The sequence below is a fragment of the Sebastes umbrosus genome, chromosome 1, assembly GCF_015220745.1.
Source record: "Sebastes umbrosus isolate fSebUmb1 chromosome 1, fSebUmb1.pri, whole genome shotgun sequence".
NCBI lineage: Eukaryota > Metazoa > Chordata > Actinopteri > Perciformes > Sebastidae > Sebastes > Sebastes umbrosus.
Window position 1 is genome coordinate 12,620,975 of NC_051269.1, and position 23,046 is coordinate 12,644,020.

At 40.3% G+C, this 23,046-nt stretch overlaps 1 protein-coding gene across 1 annotated transcript; it reads right to left on the reverse strand.

Moving 5' to 3' along the window:
* Positions 1-5,530: 5,530 nt before the first annotated feature.
* On the reverse strand, positions 5,531-23,046 carry slc6a1b (solute carrier family 6 member 1b). The gene is made up of 15 exons (XM_037769265.1): positions 22,465-23,046; positions 20,673-21,108; positions 20,249-20,380; positions 19,894-19,994; positions 19,300-19,409; positions 18,863-18,995; positions 17,970-18,104; positions 15,987-16,090; positions 15,358-15,482; positions 14,811-14,923; positions 14,397-14,528; positions 12,205-12,307; positions 11,923-12,023; positions 10,705-10,872; positions 5,531-8,100 (listed from the first exon to the last, which is right to left on the reverse strand). Exons 2-15 carry the CDS (start codon positions 20,929-20,931, stop codon positions 7,987-7,989), a joined length of 1,830 nt encoding a protein of 609 aa, XP_037625193.1. The 5' UTR covers positions 20,932-21,108; positions 22,465-23,046; the 3' UTR covers positions 5,531-7,986.

A 23,046-nucleotide genomic window follows, 5' to 3' on the forward strand; every position in this document is an offset into this window, starting at 1 on the left:
CAGATTACCATTTCCACAGTGTGTGTGTTGTTGGGGCCCTCGAGCTGACTTCTGAGCTGCTACTACCTCTGCTAGACTGGAGCTGTCAGAGCGGCTCCGCTCACGTCTGTGTCATCGCCACAACTAACACTTCTACTACCGCTGCATGCTCAGATGAGCAGACACAGACTTATATATATGCATACTCACAAGGACACGCGGGATCACATGCATGCATGCACACAGACTCACACATGCTCAAAAACACACTGTCATCACCACTATAGTACGACTGAGGATGTGTCTGACCAGGTATAACATCACCCTCTCTCTCTTTCTAAATTCCTCTCTCGCGCCCTCACACACACAACAGGCTGTCCTCATTCAGTGTGTGTACTTATACCTACAAAAAGTAAAGCACTATAGTTTTTATATAAGCTAGGTAAACTTAAGCAAGGACATGCAGGGCTGCGTAAAGGAAGTCAGGTGACATAGTATAAAGAGGGATGAGGTCGGGGCTGGGTGGACGGGGTCGTGTCTAGAAGGCAACCCAGATTGTGCGAAACTCTCATGACATGGTTATGGTTAGGCATTGACCTCGAATGGTTAGGTTTAGGATAGGTCGTCAGGCAGCGAGTTTTGCGAGAGTTTTAGCAATTTGTGGGTTACCTTCTAGACATGACCAATGGACAGATCAAATAAACACAGGACTTTCACCCAGGAGACCGCTGTTCGTGGCCCGAGTGAAACCAAAAGGCAACGTTGACTTATTTACCTTACTTTTGTTAATGTAACTTACGTACTTAACTAACCTACGTAAGATACGTAACAAAAATAGTTATTTTACGTAACTAATGTACTAATTTTAACCCAAATTACGAGCTTTTCCTAAACCTAACCAAGTAGTTTTGTAGCCAAAACCAGCAGGTTCTGCAACGCAGAGGCACTGATCGCTCGTGTTGCTGGACATTCGTAGGAGAACGTACAAAAAATGAGAAATAACTTTTTGTAAGATATCATACTAACTGTCGTTGCACTCAAGCACAAACATACAGACACACCATTCAATAACTTGCATCACTGGTTTCCTATGCTTATGAATAATTAACTCAAAACAAAGAGATGCCTAGATACAAAGACCTGAGACACAACAAAGACAGGGATCTGAGCAAACACAGGTGTGACACCAAACAGGCAGTGTTTTTTTCTGGAGCGCTGAAAAGTGAAGCCAATGCAGAAGTGCCTTAAACATGCATTCTTTCTAACAGCCAGCAGGGGGCGACTCCTCTGGTTGCAAAAAGAAGTCTGATTGTATAGAAGTCTATGAGAAAATGAGCCTACTTCTCACTTGATTTATTACCTCAGTAAACATTGTAAACTTGAGTTTATGGTCTCAATCTCTAGTTTCAAGTCTTCTTCAATACAGCATGATGTTCATTTAGTAAATTATGGTCCCATTTAGAGTCAAATAGACCATAAAGCAGAGGATGCTTTAGGGCGTGGCTACCTTGTGATTGACAAGTCGCTACCACAGCGGTCTGGGAGTTGTCCATGTTTTCTTCTTTGTACTTTAACCCTTCCACAGTTAGTTTTCAGTTAATGAAAATGAATTATAACCCTTTTGGTCACCTAAAAATGTCTTATTCAGCGTTCAGTTGTACTTAGCTCCACCCTCTCGTGTCACTTCTAGATGGCGACAGCCAAAATGCTGAACCCGAGGCTTCAAAATGGCAGTCCACAAATGGGTGACGTCACGGTGACTACATCCAGTTCTTATATACAGTCTATGTAATAGGCTGTATTTGTATATATATTATTTTATGACAGTCCTAGTTAGTCACATGATTAAAATCACCTACGAAAATGATTATGTCTACTGTACTCCAACTAAACCTGATCCCTTGTACTTGTACTCGATAGCTAGGTTTAGATTGTTTCATCTCAGTTCACAAGATGTATGTTCCCCTCATTTTCTGAGATGTCCAGCAGGAGAACAGCCATGCGGTGTCTGGCCGACGCATACAACTATGCTTCCAGCACCAGTGCTCACTAGATATGTGGACTGAGGCGTTATTCAGGGAAATAGCTGCAACGGCTGCACGTATACTGTAGAAGATTCCACATAATATCTGCTGTTGGGCTCTCTGTCTAATGCGGTTTTCTGAGGGACGTTATCATCGTCACTCCCCCAATCTCTGCTGTGCTGAGCTTGTATATGGTTGCAAGGAATGATGATGTCAGAGCCAAGATGCCAATTATAAACTCTATACATATTCTGCATTCGCATAATCTGTTCCACGTGATTAGGCTCACTGAAATGGAGTTAAGCCTGTGAGCTAGTCCAGGAAGACAACTGGAGTCTGCTGCTATACTCTCACGTGACACACAGTACTTGCTGCATTTTATATCCACCATACCCTGAATTGGAGCATCTATTCAAGCTGCCAATGCTCGCACTTCATCAGCCCTGGCATACTTCAAATGAAGTAGATGATACAGATGTTTGACCATGTCTAAAAGCAACAGTTTTTATAACTGTTCTGAATGGCCACAATCAAATGTGGGGGAAGAAGTCGGCTCTCATAGAGAGGGAAGGGGCACAGTTAAAACAGCTTGTTGAAACAGGTACAGCCTTTTCCTCTCCAGTTACTCCACTTCAGCAGGAGAATCAATCGCAAAGCTTATTCCATTTTATTTTGACCTCCTCCTGGCTTCTTTACACGCCTCCTCCAAGAGTTCTGTGTCTTTTGCATGTCTTTGTAGTCTTGCCATAATAAATCGTAAAAATGAGGGCAACGGCACACACTTTTGGACTGTCTCTTCTCAAAAGCACTCATGGTTTTGCACTCTGTTGTATACACAAAAAGTGATAAAAGTGATTGTGTAAAAAACAAAAAAAAGAGCTTGACAGAGAAGTCCAAACTCTGCCTACTTTCACACCTTTACACCCTGGCCAATCACTGCGTAGAGTGGACTTGCTTGTAGGATTGTCTGTTTCATAAACCTTAAAAAATTGTCATACACAGCTGGCCGCAATTCTACGGTTGGAGAGAGGGTTTCAGATGTTGTTATACTATTTGACAAGCACTCAGTTTGTAACATAGTGAAGCCTTTAGTTTCCCTGTGGGAAATACTATTATTGTCACTCCCTAGTCTCTGTTGTGTTGAGCTGGTTATACGAGGACGAGGTTAGAACTTCGAGGTTAAAGACGTCCTACTAGATGTACAAGACGACCAAGCCTGAAGCCATACAAACAGTGAGACAAAGTAAGTCTGTGAAGAAGCAAAAGTATTACACAGATAATGTGGTACAACATATAAAGCTTATTTGATGATCCAAAGACATTGGAGGACATTACAGTAACAAGCATGTCATTCGTTTGAAGCATACTCAGGCCCGGGGGGGAGTCTTTATATTGTCACTCCCTAATTTTTGCTGAATTGAGTTTGGTGTATCCTTTTTGAGACTGAATTTCAACTCTATTCAGCATGTTCAAATCTGTTCCACGAGAATTGTCTCAATGCAACTGCTAGCTAAAGTTAAAGCTAGTGTGAAGTAACTTCAATATTGTTCGAAGGGAATACTCTAGACAGCAAAGATATTCAGGACTCCAGAAAAAACGTCTGTGTATGGTTAAGACCAAAACCAGAATTCAAATGTTTTAATTTAAAGGGCGGGTCCACCCACATTATTTTCCGGCCACTCAACCATTAACAAAAAGCAGGGATGTAGGTTACCAATGTAAGGTTATGAATAATATGAATGCTAGCTGAGTCAACATTAGCTGTGCTAAGTTTGGAAATAACTGAAAGGTTAGTTTGGATTTAGTGAAGTGGGGTTGTATGTATACTCCAGCGTTCTGCAAGGTAAAATACTGTTTTTGTGAATGTGGTTTTGAAGAGAGCGATATTAGCAGAAAAAATTATTTTAGCCAGCTTAAAAAAAGACCCATCTAAAAAAGATCAAGTGTATACTATATTTAGAGGAACTGAAGCCATTATATTGCTGTCAAAGCCACCAGACTACATTCAGAAAAACAGTAATTCTACCTCGCAGAAGTTCTGGTTTACCGCTCCATCGATCGGTTAGTTTGTTAATGTTTTTTCTGACTTTTTACTTCTGTCTGCTTCTCCAAACTGGGAGCATACCAACTGCCGTCTAAAATATAGTATGTAACGTTAATACACTAACTATAAGGATGTATATGCTGTATACTGTATATGTAGCAGCGTCATCATGCAGAAACTGACGTCAGGTCACGTGGGAAAATGTTTTTAGAATGGTTTGGGAAAAAAGACGGTAAAACATACGTACTTTGACCAAAATTTGAATACATCAGGAACACCACAAAGCTACAGAATGATATAAAAACTTAAAATAATAATAATAATAATAAAAATGGACCCGCCCTTTATGTGTTTCAAGTGTTTCAAGAATACGCTTAGTTAATTTGAAGCATACTGAGGTTTTCCCAGGGTGGAGATGCTATTAAGATAACTCCTCAATCTCTGTTGTGTTGAGATTGGTGTGTCATTTTGGGGAGTGACGAGGCCAGACCCCTGACACCAAAATGCCTTCTAAGTCAACAGACTAACAACATGCCCCACTTGACGTTCAAAAGAACTACAGTATTGCGTCGAGGAAATGTGCTTGAAAAACCATAGATATTCAAGGTTCTAGGATGACTGGAGGAGGTGTGACCTTGGTCTGTATGGATAAGACAAAAACAATAACTAAAATCTGTCATTAGTGTTTAATGTGTTAACATATGTTAAGTAAAAGAGCCCAAATAGATTTATTCTGACAAAAACAAAGCTCGTCATATTTTAGATTACTGTGCTTCCCTCTAACAACTGAGCAAGCATGTAATCCAGACATGTTATTTTAAGACGTGCTATTTAAGTCATGCTTTTCCCTATCTTATGTGCCACGCCAGGATTTTATTTCCTTTCCATAAATTCTTTGAAGTAAAGATGTCTACAAAGTCTGTACTCGTTTCTCACCGTGCATTTTGTGATGATTTGGCTGTTCGGATTATAACAAATGTAGGCTAACTACTGCATGACAGCAGGAGATGGATGGTGCATTGTGACTGGGAGGGATTGGCTGTCAGCCAGGACAGACATAGTGTCTGTGCTGGCACTGCTCTCAGAGCAGGTGCCACAAGGATATAGCTGTGGCAAAAAACATTTTGTCAGAAACTATCAGCTAAGTTTACAGAGGACATCTCTTGCGGTGATTTAGCTGAATGTGTATTCATTTCCAATTACAGTATGTAATAAATCAAACATTAGCATAACACTGAGCAGGTCATTGTCATGCAAATCCATCTCACTCAACAATGCAGAAGAGCATTTCCATACCTTATTCAAAGAGTCACATCCATTTAACTAATACAAATGGTATATGTACTTTCCACAATTAATCTATTGTGTATTTTCTTTAGTATTGGCTGGTAAAAAAACAAAAACATTTTTTTGTATATATTTAGAAATGTATGGTCGTATATATTGCCTACTCCCGTTATAGAAAGATTACATGACACAGATATTATAATCTATAGGTCTTTATTTATTTTTGCAGATAACATGTATTGCAATCATGCTTTTTCATATAACACCATCTAAAGACATTTATTATATTTTTTTTACATAGAATATTTTACATTAGGCCCATGAAACAGCTAGAAATATACAAAACAATATTCTCTGACTAGACATTTCTATTACATTATTGTTATTATTATTATTATTATTATTATCATCTTTATTATTACTCTATTCTGTTATTGTAATTATAATTTTTACAGTAGAGAGAGATATGTGCTTTTGTTTCTGAGATAATAATATTATTGCAGAAAACAGCAAATAATATCACATTTTTTTTGTTCAACATTTAGACAAAAGAAAAAGAAAAACTCAGGTTGTACGTTGACATTCACAGATACATGTATTACACAGTCCAGTTTACAACATCATTCAAGAGAGAAAACTGCAGTATGGTAACTTTATACAAAATTCACGGAACCCTTTGTCATTGCACATTTTAATTCACATATCTTTGAAAAGAGAACATATAGATAAAAGAAAACAAAAGGGACTGATTCAACCTGATTCCTGTCGCATGTAGCTGCCACAGAAGCAAATCTTCTTGATCCTCCTTCATAGTAATACAGTGATATCTGTGGTCTGTCGCACAGTCAGCTTTTACATATGTTTTATATTGCCGAGCAAACTTGATATGTAATAATAGGTTTTTCTTTACCTTGTGAAAAGGAGTAGTTTCAGTGGTGTTGGCCTACAGTATATAGCATCTGGCTATGTACTGTTGTGGTAACAGTGCTTTGTCCTCTGACTGAGCCAGAGTTTCTCTCTCCTATAGTGTGATATTGGAAATCTGCACTCGCCACAGGATAGAAACACGCTAGGACTTCTACTAAAATGACTGAGTGACGGCCATCACAGTTCATTTGCACTGAGAGAAATAATGCTATCTGAATAGCACACAGAAAAGAGGCAACAATTTGGATCAGCTTTCGAGTGTGCCCAAGTAGAATAATGGGAGAAAATGGCAGAAATTTGATGATAGTTGTGTTTTTTAAATGTAGCATTAATTGTTTCAGTGTATAATGGTTGTATCTGAGATAATTTGGTCACGTCCACCTTTGTTCCTGAGGAGAGGGTTACTAAATAGATATACAAGTAAACGGTTCCAGTCAGAATAGTGGTAGCTATCATAGAAATCCTCCATACAGTCTCCGATGCAGCTTATTCATTCTCACAGTTTAAAATATAGATCTGAATTAGCATTGGCTTATTGCAACACAACTCCGTCTTTCCACTTTACTGGTTTTACTGGTTGTCAGGTGAAGGAAAATCTACTTTTTCCAAATAATCTCAGGCAGAAATATCGTACGCACAATGCAAATGTGGGATTTCTGTATTGGCTACCACACATTGTTAAAAGTGGTAGTTTACAGATCCAAATTGTGCTTGATGCTGTATTTGCTACTGTTGCTCTTCAGAGAGACAAAAGAAGATGCTCGATATATATTCAGCGGGTCAAATGTCCGCACCAATCTTTCTAACGCGAGTATGATTTTGGTCCTTCTCACTCTCACATATAGAAAATGACCTAAAAATGATTCTACAAAAAAGATTCAGACAACATACAAAGTTATTGTTCTTTAGAAAACAAAGAAACAATTATAACAGTCTCTTGCTATGTATCCTATGTAAGTTATTTTTGCTGTTGTCACAAGTTTCAATCGAGCCAAAACAAATAAAGTTGGACGCTTCAAAATGCCGTACTGTACTTGTGCTTTTCAAAGGAGCCCCAGACGTGGGTGGTAAACATTTCAGGCGAACTGCAGGATCCTGCAAGGGAGTGATAGTCTGGCTAAATTATATTTTACACATACAAGCAGATTTGGCCTTACCTGTTGCACATTCCCATATTGTCTTTGCCATAAATTGGTCAATATTCAATTTTTACAAACTTTCAATTTGCATTTTTTTCACCTACTACACTGCATTCATCTTAATGTATTTATTTCATGTACAAGCAAAATGCATTTAACCAATATGTTTCTTTGTACAGTAATTGTAGTTTAGTAGATTAATTAATATCTTCAAAGTAGCACAATACTATTGAATAAACACGGGCCTCCAAATTTAAATTATATAATCAATATACAGTAATTTCCTAAGTCACATTTCCTCTTCTAAAAAGACTAACTTTTTTGCATAATGAAATTCATAATATCACAACAATTTTGCTGGGTAGTTTGTTTTCCCTCGTACGTTTTATAACTCTGTATTATACAAATAAACAAACAGAAAAACCCCTAAAAATAACTGTGTAATCAGGTTGGTCTCACGTGTCCCCAGGAGGTAGGTGAATAAAAGCAGACGTGGAAGTCTGGTGGTCGTTCCCAACCTTGATTATGTTTTTTTCTGTGTAGATCGCCAGTCTGGCCGTCGAGACAGAGAGACAGGCAGAAGTTTCTAGATGTAGGCTTCCTCGTTGGCCGGGTTCTGACTCTGGTTCTCTGTCTGCTGGTCCGGGCCATTTTCCTGAGCCTTCACCAGTACCGTAGGCTTGAACATCATCCGCAGACGCTGAGAGGGAGAAGCACAGATACCACACAGCTGAACAAAATGCACTGATGGTGTTGAAATTACAATGAGACGCTGTCATACACCATTAGTAGGGACCAAACAGCTGCAAAGTTTGTGATTAAACCAATAAGCCGTAACAAAACACACCAGCTGCACAGCTGTGTGCTTGATGAATGCGTAGTCTCTGAGTGTAAACTTACTACTCTCAGAAAAGACATTTATACAGTTTCCCTGATGTGATGTATGGTTGTATACATTAATACAGCCGGAGATATGGCTGATAAAGGAAAATAAAAGCCTATTCTCATGACACTAACAAATGTTCAGCCGATTAGACTGTTGTCAAGCCATTAAATAGCCTTCTGTCATTATAAGCACCATAGATGAGGGTCATTAGCGGCCTACTGCACCCACTAGTAGATTTTATCATCTATTCATATCGTAGATCACCGAAAGAACACGACAGAGACCTCTAGCGACCATAGTAATTATGACAGGAGCAGAAGCGGAAGTCAGGCGCTGTAGTATAGAGAGCGTGAAACGCCATATGGGGTGGAGGTCGGAAGCGATGGATCGGAGACGAAACACAGGGTTAGCCTTATTGTTTGTGTTCAAATTGTAGTGTTTCATTCAGTTTTAGGGCGTCGCTACCTTGTGATTGACAGGTCGGTACCACAGCATTGTCCAGACTGGGAGTTGTCAGCATTTTCATCTTACAACTTTAACCCTTTCACAGTGTGTTTTCAGTTCATGAACGTTAATTTGAAAATTTTTGGTCGCCTAAATTGTCTTATTCAGCATTTGGCTGTGCTTAGCTTCACCCTCTTGTGTCACTTTTGGTTGCAAAAAAAACCAAGATGGAGACGACCAAAATGCCGAACTGGAACTCGAACTCTACGCCTACTTCTTATATACAGTCTATGGTTTTCACCCATGAGGCCGGGGTTCACATCCCGTGAATGGCCAACGCGTTAAGCTTCACTCTCACTTTTGAAACATAGTTATTGTAAGCGTAAACACAATGTTTTTCCCTAAACTTAACTAAGTGGGTTTGTTGCCTGAACCTAAAAAAGCCTTTTTGTTTGTGTTCCAAACGTAACATTTCATTCAATTTTACATGTTAGAACATGTAGCTTTTAAGTTTAGCTTTCGCTTTTACAATGTAGTAGGTGTAGCAGGCCCCTATTGACCCACATCTATGGTGCTTATAGCGACTGATAACGCCTATTTAATGGCCTGATAATAGTCAAATCGGGCCAAACATACTGATCCCACAAAACGAAATCAAACCATCCCAAACTTGGTAAATCTTTAAATGTTCTCTGAACTATGGATAATGTTGGACCTGGGATTCTGCGGCACAGTATCATTTGTATGGAGTGTTTTTGAAACTAGGCATCCGCCTGGGTGCAGAGCACTAATCAGCTGGCTGATTGCTACAATTAGACAATCAGCCATCAGCTGGTACTGCAGGATCTGACACCTGCACATCGCCTATGACAGCCTCTGTTGCACTGCCTGCAATTACGGCCCATTTATTCCGTCAGCGGCAGCTATAAACGTGTATCTGTCACTAGGGACCGTATGGATGTAAGGTTATTGTTCAACGCATTATGGATGACTGCAAATCAGAACGCTCTTAATGTAAATGACATGCTGGAAAAGGTATTATATGTCATTGATTGGGATCATCAGATCAATAAAAAATGCAGCGTACCATTCTGCTGCATACAAATGAATGTCATTTACTGAGAACTCTTTGGCTGGTATGGCAAAAAGGCATCTAAAATTGTTCAACAGAACTAATTAGAAACTCTATTTTACTAATCCTTTTATCACTGTTCTGCTCTTCATGGCAATTTATCAAGTCTTTACTTAGCAAGCCGATGTGTTTGCTCATTACAAAAGAATTGAATCACAGTGCAGTTATAAAGCACAGAGCAAAATCACTCTGGGCTAAGCTAAGCATTTTAACATCTAATGGGAAGAGTCTTTTTACTGCAAAATTACATTTCAGGTACTACTTTCATTGCTAAACATTATGTAAATGTAAGTGAGGATGATATAAATCCTGGATCAGTATATTCTGGTAAACATTTCTGAGCCAGGCTCTCGGTAAAAAATCTACAGGGTGACCTTAACTGTTTATTCAAACTTCCCTTCATGGTTAAAACCGACTGTAAAATCCTCAGGGCTTGTATGACATTATTACATTATCCTCACAAAACATCAGCACCCTCTAAATACACCACTGTGTCTCTGTGTTGGATTGGTCTACCATACAGTATGCAATAATATATTTAAGCCAAAAACCTTGCACACCAAGTAATCCACTTGAAACTCTTAACACAGAGGCTGCCTCGCTGCCGACTGCAGATTAAAATTCAAAACAGCTAATAGATGTGTGAAATGCTCTGAGGCGGGTGCAGTGATGTGCTCTGGGAAATCTGCGGCTATCGTATTTGCAGTAACTAACCAAAACTCTCAGTATTATATACCAGTGTACATTGTGTACATTTAATAACATAACATCAAAAAACAGGTCAAAGAGTATTATTTAAGTTAACTGTATCAGGTATTTGACTGAATCCACATTGATCTTACCTCTTTGTATGTGCCTTTGAGTGTGAGGAACATGTAGCCCATGTATCCAGGGATGAGGGTCATGGAGGAGAGGGCCATGCACCACCCGACCCCCTGGCCCCAGGCTGGGAACACGTAGTCCCCCATGGTGAGGGGAACCATCTGCACTGCACTAAACAAGAAGACTCCCTGGACAAGAGGGACAAGGAAAAAGATCTCAGCGCCTTCATCATAATCATGTTTAGACATTTAACTATTATTGAGTCTAAATTCTAGGATATGATCATGATAGTAAAACTTCAGAATAAGCTTTTGGTCTTGGATGTCTTGGTCTGTGGGCACAACAAACACTAATATGTAATATGAAGATACGGTGAGATAGTATTGTGATGTTTAAGTAAGGAGCACACAGTTAATTAAGCCAATCATGACATCAAGTAAAAGTTATTAAGTAAAAGTAATTAAACTGCTTTTGTTTTACAACCATCAAAAAAAACATTGCATAGTTTTAAATATAAAGATTATAGAGTGGTGCAGGGATGACGCATTTTTGTGGGCCAACCATGAAGTGAGCATCACCCTGGTTCCCTCGATAAAAAGCCAATGGGATTTATCCATTGGCTTTTGGATTATTGCAGAAAATATACTCTGTGGCAAACACATGTTTATGATACTTACACGTTTTCTTCAGCAAGATAATCTCCACAAATAAACACTACTTCTATGATTTTTTAAATGTGAATGCAATCACCAGAAGTAAAAAGTTCGGCTATAAACAAACTACACCAAGGTTGCATGAACGCGATTATACAAGATGAGGCTGTAAAGGCGGATGAGTTGGCGTGATAACGTTTTGTAGTCTCATTTAGCCACTTGTTAGCAACCGCCTTGTTGAAGACACGTAAAGGCTTCAATATTCATGAGTGCGGTATTTATTGACATATTTTATATTGTAGAACAAAACGTTAAAATCACTTCAGCTTGTGTTAACCACAGACCTTATTTCAGGAATCTAACTAAAATCCCATTAAAAAAACCATTGACTTCCAGACGAGGGAACCGGAAGTGCTGAAATGCTGACTCATTTCCGGGTTTCGGATTCCTGCACCACTTTGTAGAAATCATTCTCAATATATAGCTTCACCTGAGACCTAATAAACCAAAATATTGTCCTTGATGGGGTGTTTTTTCCCCTGGTGATGTCTGGACACGTGCATGCTTCCCACAGATAACACTTACGGCCACAATGAGTGGAGTGAAAACGACCCAGCAGGCCTTCCACCACATACTGGGCCTGTAGCCAATCATTTCCTCGATGTTGTCATAGAATTTGTTCACACCTGGAACCAAAGATAAAGCACGATGAATACAGATTTAGTTATTACGTTGTGTGACTATAGATGCGCTCCATAATTCCGATCTCAGATATGTTTCCAGTCTGGATCTTAGATGTTAGATCTTACGATTTTAGCCCCCAATAAGTGTGTGTTAATGTTTTAGACATAAAAGTGTGTGGCTCACCATAAAACCATGAAATTGAGATGCACTCAAAGAAGACCAGGAAGAGCAGGCACATTCCACTAGCTGAGTAGTAGTCAAATAGCTTGAACACGTACAGTCCACCCTGAAAAAGGAGAGAAAAACAAAAGAAAAGAAGATAAGACGGATGAAGGCGAAGGGGGAAAACGTTAAAGAAGCAATTATAGTATTGGATGTGCAGGACAGTACTAAATCGGTCAAGTGGAATAACATCAAGGGCGCGAGCACCGGCGGCTCTGGCTGGTGAGCGTTAGTGATGTTTCATTCGTGAGAACAGAGCTGGTGCTGGCTTCCTTGTGGAAACTGTGAGTGTTCTGCACAGGCAGGACCAGAGAGTAGATCGAGCATCTCCTCGAAACGTTTCATGTCTGTCCACCATCTCTCGTGGCTATCAGGTCATTGTGGAGACCAGCTCAAAGGGACCTGCTACAGTTCGTCAACTCCTATACTCTGTGTGGCTTGATATATTTTATACTGCCCGCCCGGAGCAGCGATTAAGCTAACTGCCTCATTCTCACAGGGCTATGCATGTGGCGTGATGGATATCCAGTTTGGCAGAAATAAAGGGACAATGCCGGGTCTTCGAGTGTCATTGGCCAACATGACCTTGGCCTGCAGTGATTCTGTCATTTTTAGCTCACAAGTACTGAAGGCAGAAACAGAAGCCTCTTTGCCGACTTTTTGTTGACTTTTGGCTCCTTCACTTGTATTTTTTGTTTTTTTGGATTATTGGTGTTCCATACAGTTTTGCTATAGCTCCACTCAAAGTTAGCTCAAATGCTGTGGGCAGGGCTTATATTACCAAAAATGTCATATCTGCTGACGTTTTGTGCAATTGCGACCACATTTGGTGGACACGTGTAGATATGATGTGTGAGTGACCATGACCAATTTGGTGCCATTTGGCCAATAGGTTGCACTCAAGCAGCATCATCTAGAATGGAAGTAATCTCTGTCTGTCTGTCTGTCTGTGTAATTTATGACTGCCCTTAACATATCTCGAGAACCGTTCATCCAATCAACTTCACACACAGCGGGTGCAAACAGCCATTCTCGACAAGGCTGCAAACAGAACCTCTGGGGACCGCAATCAGCCCGTTCCGGATGGGCACACGCTCCAAATGGGCACTGCACTAGTACAGGTACAACTAGTAGTTTTTATACAAAATAAATAATACAAATTTAGTAAACAGCTTCTTCTAATGATCATGTACAGTGATCAATGTTTCTTTAGAATCATTATAGGTTTAAAACTGACTAAGTAGATTGAAATAGTATTAAAATATCACGGTGTGCATTCACCCTTAGGAAATTTGGACTTACAGACAGACCTAATTCAATATCTTGGCAAACTTCACGGCAATCTGCCAGTTGAATAATCAGATATTTTGTGCGGCATGTTGACCTTAGGGGGACGCTAGAGAGAGATGTGCACAAAATGGTTCATTCTCTGAGGAGCATGAATGTGTTCAGTGATAATATTTCATAGCAATCTGCTCCTTAGAGTAGGATTTATGAAAACCTTTAGGACTCACTGTTGGGGCACCGTGTGAATCGGGCCTGCAGGTGTGAGACATCTTCAACTGGACCAAAGTGTTGGACAGATGGACAAATGGACAGGCAAACTGACCATGTCATTATCCTTTGGTCCAGCAGCCATTGCTGGTAAATAAGTGGAATTAAATCACAGCTGTGAACCTTTGTTTCATGTTGTTTCATGTTTGCAGATTGAAACATGATGCTAAATGACCTGAACCTCTTTGGCTAGTAACTACAGTCTCAGAGGGAGTATAACCCCATGACCTTTTCACTTAAATGCTCTGTGGATTTCATCTGAGGGCCACTTGGCGAGCTGAGTTAACAACCAAGCTGAGTAAACAGCTTGGCAGGTTACTGGGTCAGCTACTGAGGTCACACCAATGGTGTCCTGTGGGATGCTTACAAGTCTGTGGAAAATGTTTTATTATCCTGTGACATTGCCAAAGTCAGCGTTTCTACTGGATTCTCCAAATATTATGAAAGGAGGGCAAATCCCCATAGTGTGATTACTCTGAATATGGCAACAGATATCAACCTGGTCACTTAGTGGGAGGCTGTTGTGAGTGTTTTTCTACTAACTACCCAGTGATATCTCTGTGAGTTGGTTTATTATCCAACAATAAAGAAGTATTTACCTGTGTGATGTTGGACAGTCCAATGATGTAAGAAATAAGGCAGACGATTGCAATGAAGATCTCTCTGCGTTTTCGGAGAATGTGAGGGAATTCATCAACCAGCGCGGTGATGAAGCCTTCCACAGTGCAGAACTGGAGAGATCACAGAGTCACGTCAAAACTGTGTTACGTAATACACTGTTGTCACGATAAAAACATTTTCTACGGTTTAGAGCTAACTTTCATGAATGAAAGAGTAACAGCAAGACACATTACATTAAACACACATTAAATATGGACATTTTAATTAATTTATTTCATTTTAACTTTCATTTGTTCAAGCATTGCTTGACAGAAGCTGGAACATCAGCACTTTGCTCTATGAATATGGCCCAAAAAACACAACTGAGACCATTTGTGTTGGGTTATGTTTACCTGGCTGTCGATTCCCAGCATCAGCAGCATGGAGAAAAACAGTATGGCCCAGAGTGGAGAGATGGGCAGCTGGGTCACGGCCTCAGGATAAGCCAAAAATGCTAGGCCAGGTCCTGACAAAAGATCAACAATAAGATCAGTTCAAAAACAAAATGGCAAAAAAAAAAAAAAAACAGTTAAAAAAATTAATGTTAAGTTAATTTAAATGTGTGTTGTCTACCATTTTTTAACACACACATACTCATGCCACAATAAAACTGCAATACTGGAAAAATCCAAAGTGTCCTTGGAAGAACAAAGTTTGAGTCCTGAATGTCAAACTCGAGTATTAACAAAGGACAGAGAGTTTTGCAAAATCATTGAGCAATTTTTTCTTTCTAATAACCCAGAAATCAGAACTGACATATTATAGTGAAAAACTAAAATCCTCCCTTTTCAACTGAGAGAATAACATCTAGCAATTTCAAGGGCTAATTTTTGCACAGTCGCAAGTATCTCTTGCCTGTGCCGATTGTCACTATCGATTTTCAACATTGATTGCAATTACCTGAGGCTGCCACATCAGCGATGGGTCTTTTTGTTACGTTGGACATGAATCCCACGATGGAGAAGATGACAAGGCCGGCGAACATACTGGTGCAGGAGTTGATGCAGCAGACAATGACTGAATCTCTGTAGGGGAGACAAAGCACGAAGCAGCCATTGTCACGCCGATATCAATTCCTTATCAACCCGTCACACATTGTCGAGAGGCATGAGGGGGGAGGGACGGCGGAGAGCCATTTTGCATCCTGCGGTAACACAGCAGCTGAGTGCATTCATATTGACCTGTTCTTTTAAAATGGCAGTGAGCTCCAGCAGTTTCAAAATAGTTGGAACCATAGATGTAGTGGGGCTGCAGACCGGTGTTTATCCGACAATGTGACAGAGGCTGAGGCAAACCGAACGTCTGTGCAGTGTAAAACAGACGATAGAGCCAAAATAATGGAACGACTGATACAGCTGGAGGCTCAAATAGTCCCAAAATAGAAGGCAAAGCAGAAACTATGTTGCCAGGAAACCAAAAATAATCCCGGGAAGAGACATCTGCACAGTCTCATTGAAAAAAAAAGATGTGAGTGACCGGTGCTAGACACTCTAAACTGGTATTTCATTCATGTGTGAATAATCACCTACCTGTATACGTTGTTGTTGAAGGGATTGTAGCTGCCGAGAGCAATCAGAGAGCCTAATCCCAGCCCATAGGAAAAGAAGATCTGGGTGGCAGCATCCAGCCACACCTGACACACAAAGATTCGAAAAAAGAGGTTAAAATAACCAGATTTAGACACCTAACTTGTGCAAAGTTGATGCTAAATAGAGTAATTAATTATTTTAAAAATGGCCAGTTTTCATTTTATTTTACTGATGATATGATCTCATTTGTCATTTTCAGCCAATTTAACTGGCTGGACTGATTAAGCCATGTGCACAAATGCATCTTGTAAACCTTTGATGTAGCTAATGGCAGGAACTGGGAGATTGTTAGACTTGGTGCAATCTGATCCCACTCTGATCCCATTGCATCCCATCTTGATCGACTTAACTCAGAGGACCTTGCCTTGTCTAATGACGTTTCTCTACACCTCATCTAGCTTCATCTCATGTTCTTCTCGAGCTTTAATGAGGTGGCTGAGTAATTTATTCACAATCATTACCGAATAACACATCATCAAAAAAAGATCAATACTATCATATAGGGTTTTATCTTTCTGAAGGAAAATGCATCAGCCCTAAATACCACTGGCACACTTCAGCCCTTGTGAGACCTATTGTATACTTTATAATTAGCCTGCAACAGCTTAATAAATATAAATATACAGAGCCATCGCAGTAGTTCAACATTTATAAGCGTATTGCTCTGCTGCTTAAGGGAAAATATTTCGAGCAAACACTGATAGATGTTTTTTTTTTGGCTGTGTGCTAATTAGGGGTCTAAGAAAATATCGATACACTTGAGTATCGATTTATGTTTGTGATACTGTATTGATTCTCAAAACACTGTTGATTTTAATTAATAGTTTACATGCAGCAATTCAGGGCAGACAGTGGTTCATTTTGTGTTGTGTTTAAACCCCCAACAGCTAGATTGGGTTGTAATCTATCTTCAGACATTTGACTCCACTCCAACGTAACAACGTAAACTGAAACAGGAAGTAGTTTAACAGCGTACCGCCTTGCTTACAGTATTGCAATACATCGCAATATATTGAATTGTAACCCCGGTATCATGATACGTATCGTATCACCAGATTTTTGCCAATACAGCCCTAGTACTAATAGACATCCTTTCTTCTATTGAAGAAAGGATGTCTTTCTTTCCATGCAATTAACAGTGTTAATAAATAAGTATTACTGCAATACTGTGCACTCACTGAGAATCTACTGTATTTGGATAAGATTGTACTCTGTGCACACCTTAAAGATAGGGTTGACGATGTTTGAAAGATAGCATAATTTGAATGTAGCATTGCCTCAGGAGCTCCGTCTAAAACGCCCCCCCACACACATACTCGTGCGTCGCCGCATCATAACTACTTCACAGACACAGAGCGGAGAGAGGACCTCAACTCAACAACGCTACCTCATGACAAGTAACCGCGACAGTGCTACTTTTGGCTGAGTTTTCGCTTCCATTCTCCAGTAAAGGTGCAGCGGCGACGCGCTTTGAGTTCAGGCTGGTGCACGCCAAGGGTAGAGAACGAGCAGGGAGGCATCTGATTGGTTCTTTCCAAGCGGACCTCGAGGCAATGATTGGTAGACGCTTTTACAGGATTACAGCAGCTACTGAACTCTGTTCCGGTCCTTTTTCAGAGCTCATAAGTAATGGATCGCTGTCTGGGCGTAAAGATCATTTCAACCAATATAACAAATAGTGTATATTGGGTAACATCGTCAACCCTGCCTTTAATGACTAATTATAGTACTCTTCGCCTAAATGCAGGTACAGTAAGAGACCTCTACTATGGTATTACGGTAACCCATAAACAGTCTGTACAACTTAGCCCCAAAAAGCAAACCTCCCACTGGTGCTCAGCTTATCCTCTGCAGCCACCTTAACAAAGATGTATGTGTATTCCTGAACAGAAACAGTCTTTAGGTTGAAAACAGAGAGCGTACCTCGGACTCCTTCAGTTTCTGAAAGTCTGGTGTGATATAGAAGAGGATTCCATCAAATGCACCAGGTAGAGTGATGCCACGGCAGAACAGGATGAACAGCATGAAGTAAGGATACGTGGCTGAGAAGTACACCACCTGTGGGACACAAAGTTATAGTTGGAAAAAAAGAATATTGTCTATCTAAACTCTCACTTGTAGTGAGCATCATTTAACTTGTCCTGCGAGGCAACAGAAACTTGTTTGACTCATCCTGAACAGTGTTACAGTACTGTGTGCAGCACAGTACAGCACAGTGACCTAGTCTGCCATTCCCCGGAGGCCAGATGACCCAAGAACGGTTGGGTTCAGCACACTCTGAGTGCACTATTTCCCTCCTTAACTGAATTAATTTGTGCTATCAAAGTCAGAACAGTTCAGATCATTCGCGAGAGAATCTACCACATAAGAAATGAACTAACAGAGAAACTGTCAATAACACTGTTATGTATAAAAAAACAATGATGAATCTGCAATACGTAAAATAAACAAACATTGATATTAATGTAATATGATAAAACATGTGATCACAGATGTTATGGTTTTGTAGTTTTTTTGCTCAGTTGCTTTACAGCAGTTAAGTTCAGGCCTTTGTATCACTTTGTGGAACGTGTAGGTGCTTGTCGTGCTTTGGATTACAGGGAAATAGTGTTTACAATGTTGTATTGCCTTTTAAAGAAACACTGAGGGGTTGGCAGAGTACTACTCATGTGATCCCTACATTTGAACAGTAATCCAGCACGTCACTCGGCCAATTTTACACCCTTAAGCATAAAGATGATGCAAATTCAATTCAAAAATGGATTTTTATTTTTCCATTTTGTTTCGTTTCAGTCTTGTCCCCTCCCTTTACTTACTTTGCCAGTCCAGCTGACCCCCTTCCAGATGCAGAAATAGACGAGCACCCATGCAATGGCGAGTGTGATAGCCAGTGGGATCCTGAGCTCCCCGGGCTTCTCCAGACCATCGGTCAGCTGGTGCATGTTACGTCTGCAGGGAATAAGGAGTAGATTGGGCTTACTGCAATGCACAAATGCATCCTCGATCTCGTACATGCATGGGCGCACACTCAAATATGCACACACGTGCCTGGATACTCACAAAAAGCCCCATCCCTGGCTTTCTTTTCTCACCCCTAAAGCTTAGAAGTATCTGGATAAATGGATATTAAGGAATTTGCTGAACTATTGGATCCAAATGGCCATATCAGACTCCAACCCTGATCTTCATTGTGACCTTATCTTAAATCTGTTCGCAACAGAGCAGCATCCTTGTGAACTATACAGACTCTTACTCCCAGAACTCCTGCACAGCACTGGTGAGGTTCCTGGTGTCTGGGATGCTGTAGTTGGTGTAACAGCGGTCTGTGTTCCAGGGATTGCCACAAGTCTGCCATGGCAGATCCTGAAAATTAAAGAAAAAAAAGAGAGAAAAATCACACAGACAGCTCTTTTTACTTGGACCACTCTCCCACCGCCGGGTCCCATTCTCTCTGGCTGTCGAGCAGCCAAGACCATGATACTCATTGAGATTTCATGCTTTTCTCCGAGGAGTGAATGCCTCATCGCCAAATGCATTTATCAATACCTTGTGTGAGGTGCTAATTATGTGGGAAAGGAAGTAATAAATGTCATAGTCTGTTAAGAGCTGTTCACCCCTATATAAGAGGGGCTGGCAAAAAAGGACCTGCCACATAACTAACAGGGTTACTATGTAAAAAAAAAAATATACAACCTGGGCAAAAAAAATCTGTGCTTTGTTCTGATTTAAAGGGGCACTTGTGTGAAAGATGTTTCAGTATGACATTACACTACTACACAAGATTTTTTCACCTCTATTAGTATTGTTTTATTAGGGAACAGCATGAATATAAATATGAAATACTCACAGCAGTGAAGGAGTTGTACAGGTAGTAAATAGCCCAGGAGATGATTACAATGTAATAGATATTTAACCAGAAGGACAGAACAGCAGCAGCCATACCCACACCTGCAACAACCGGAGGCATGATGTTAAATTGTGCTGACATATTTATGTTGACATAAAACGAGAATAACAATATATTTAAGATTTTTTGGTCTTTTACTGAGGACAAACCTTTGACCTCTGTTGCTTAATTACAAGGAGCCCAATTTTTTCTGACTTTGCCTTTGTCTGTTAATCAACCTGTCTTTCCTGAAGCATCCAGTTAACCTAAAATGTATATTTTAAGGGCTTAAAGATAACGTAAAAATGTCTTTTACCTTTGAAAACGGGGGCCAGCTTCCACACTCCAAGCCCTCCAATAGAAGTGTACTGACCAAGAGCCGTCTCCAGAAAGAACAGGGGCATGCCAGCAAATATGAGGGTCAAAAAGTAGGGAATCAAGAAGGCCCCTGAATGAGAGGTGAGAGGTAAAGGTGTGTAAGTGAAGGTAAATCATTAACTATCAACATTCATCATAATCCAGATAGGATATTTGGTAAAAGGAGTGTTTGGTTTCACACTGATCAACGTGCAGGCTTTCGCTTGTGCGCAATTACGCACGGCTTAGATGGGGGGAAATAGGCTTTAGTTTTATTTTAATAAAAAACCTCCAAGGGCAAACTGGCAGGTTTTGATGTCGACATCTTTGCACTCCTTTTGGTGTATGGATAAATGGAAAATTGCCAAGAAATTCCTGATTACCTCCTCCGTTTTTTCCACATAAATAAGGAAATCTCCAGACATTTCCCAGTCCGATTGCGTATCCGACACAAGAGAGAAGAAAGTCAAATCTGCCACCCCACGTTTCTCTCTCGGGGATGTCACTTTTCGTCTTCTGCACTTTCACCACCAAGGTTTTGGGTTTGTCATTTGGCGTGGTGGTGGTGGTGGTGCTGGGCGCGTCATTCACCGTCTCCGTTAAGACGTGTCCGTCCGAGGCTTTGGTCCCGTTGGTGGCCATGGTCGCTGTGCGCGTCGGGTAGTCCTGACCAGTGGAGAGGAGCGGGTTTCAGCACCGGTCCAGCAAACAGCAGCTTCTCCGTCCTGCGCACCCAGCTCCCAGATACACTGCCGAGTAGAGACGACGAATCGGGGTAATGAGTGTGATCAGGAGCAGCTCAGCAGCGGTCCAGTTACCCTGAAAACATCATGAAATAAATATAAAAATTCACTGAAGAAAAAAAAAATCAATTAGATGAAATGATTTTGTTTGCTCCCTATTCAAATCTACTTGTTTGAAATATTTTATGAAGTCGAATGTCAGGGATCATTTGCGTAATTGTACTGTAATTCTTTAGTACCTTGACAAAAAAAGTAAATTCAATGAAAGTTTAATTATGTTCTCCATTAACTGAATAATCACTTGTTTTCTGGAAGAAGAAAAAAAAATTAAGATTAAATAGGTGACAAAATTGCTTATCAATGTGGGTATTGTAGTAGCCTGTGCTGAAAAAAGAAGTTTTACATTACTACTTAAATATCATTTTGTTCACGATTATTATGCATGCGTCTATTCTAATTGCATGACATTTCTTCAGGGGTGGAGAGGGAAAAAAAGAAATGTGCCCCACGATCCGTGAACCCCACGGGATCAAATAAAGACTTCTCATGCAATAAGAATCACTTTTAATTGCCCGGAGTGAATGCATGTTAGCAGAAATTTAGAGCCTGCTCTTGTCCTTGAGTCATTATGCTCTAAATTCAATGGCCCACTTCCTTCTGCTCCGGCACAAGAGGAGCGCAATTAAACACATTTAGGAGTCAGGCGCGACCGTAATGTCCAATGAATCACCTGGAGAGGCTCATAACTCACTGGATGTGTCTGAGTAGACATTTTCATCAAATATCTGTGTGGGCAAAGTTATAATATTAAAATATTTATTTTTACTTTAATTAATGCAAAACAAATTGAGCTTTAACACAACAAGATTTTATCAAATTTCTGCATTTTAAAAAAAGTATGTTATTTACTTCAATTTATTTCTACTTTTAAAAATGCAAAATCTGCTATCGTGATAACTGAACGGATGAAACACGGAGCGCGCTCTCCATCAACTCGCGTGCATAATTGTGGAAAAACATCATAAGGCAACACGGTTAATCTCTTGTTTGCTTTGTTTTTTTAAAAAATGTGCATTTTATATCAAATCTGTGAATAACATTCCAGGTCCGTGTAACATTTAACACCCTCAAGGCAAATTGGGATTTAGTGAACAAAGAATTATGTGTATTTTTTTTACCATGCTGATCACACATTTACATTTATCACATTTAAAACATTTTGGCTGCAAGACTGGAGGATCAAACACGTTAATGACCCTCATGAGATGAGTGAGTCTCTTGCGTCGCCATCAAGTGAAGTGCAGCGCGCATTGCCAAATTCAGCGCATCTGCATATAGATGCCAAATTCCACAAACCATGGTCCTCTCCAACAAACAACAAATATATATCCCTGATTTATATGAAATGCATACTGTGGAACGTAATACTCACAATAAAATCCTTTTATTTCCCAGATTGCTTCCCCGATGGGAAAAAAATCCGAATTTTTAAAAAAAAGTTACTTCCTTGCACTTTCACAGAATACAACCAAGGTGGAAACTTTTGCATCCGACGATTGCAAAGCCAATATACGATCCTGAGAGTGGAGGACGGCGAGCAAGTGCGTCTTCAAGAGCGAGGTGCTGTCCTGAAAGGAGTGGTGCTGAAAGAGAGGAGAGGAGAGAAGACGGAGGAAGAAGGAGCTGCTGCTGCCGCCGTCTGAGCTGGAGCGAGCAGGGACGTAACATGGAGCGCAGGATCCTCACTCACTCTCATCTACATAGCGTCAATGTCACCTCAAAGTCGACCCTCCCCAACTCCAACTCCAACATTTCCACCACTGAGATGGCAGCGGGTTTGAGAGAGGAGCATCCTCTTGTCTCAAGGTTTTATATCCTTACTCAGGCAGCTTTTTTTTTTTCTTTTTTTTTTTACATCAGCAAGTTCTCTCTCTCTCTCTCTTTCTCTCCCTCTCTCCCTCATTCATCCTTTCTGGCTCACTCAGGGGCCAGTTGATGCTTACTTAACATAATA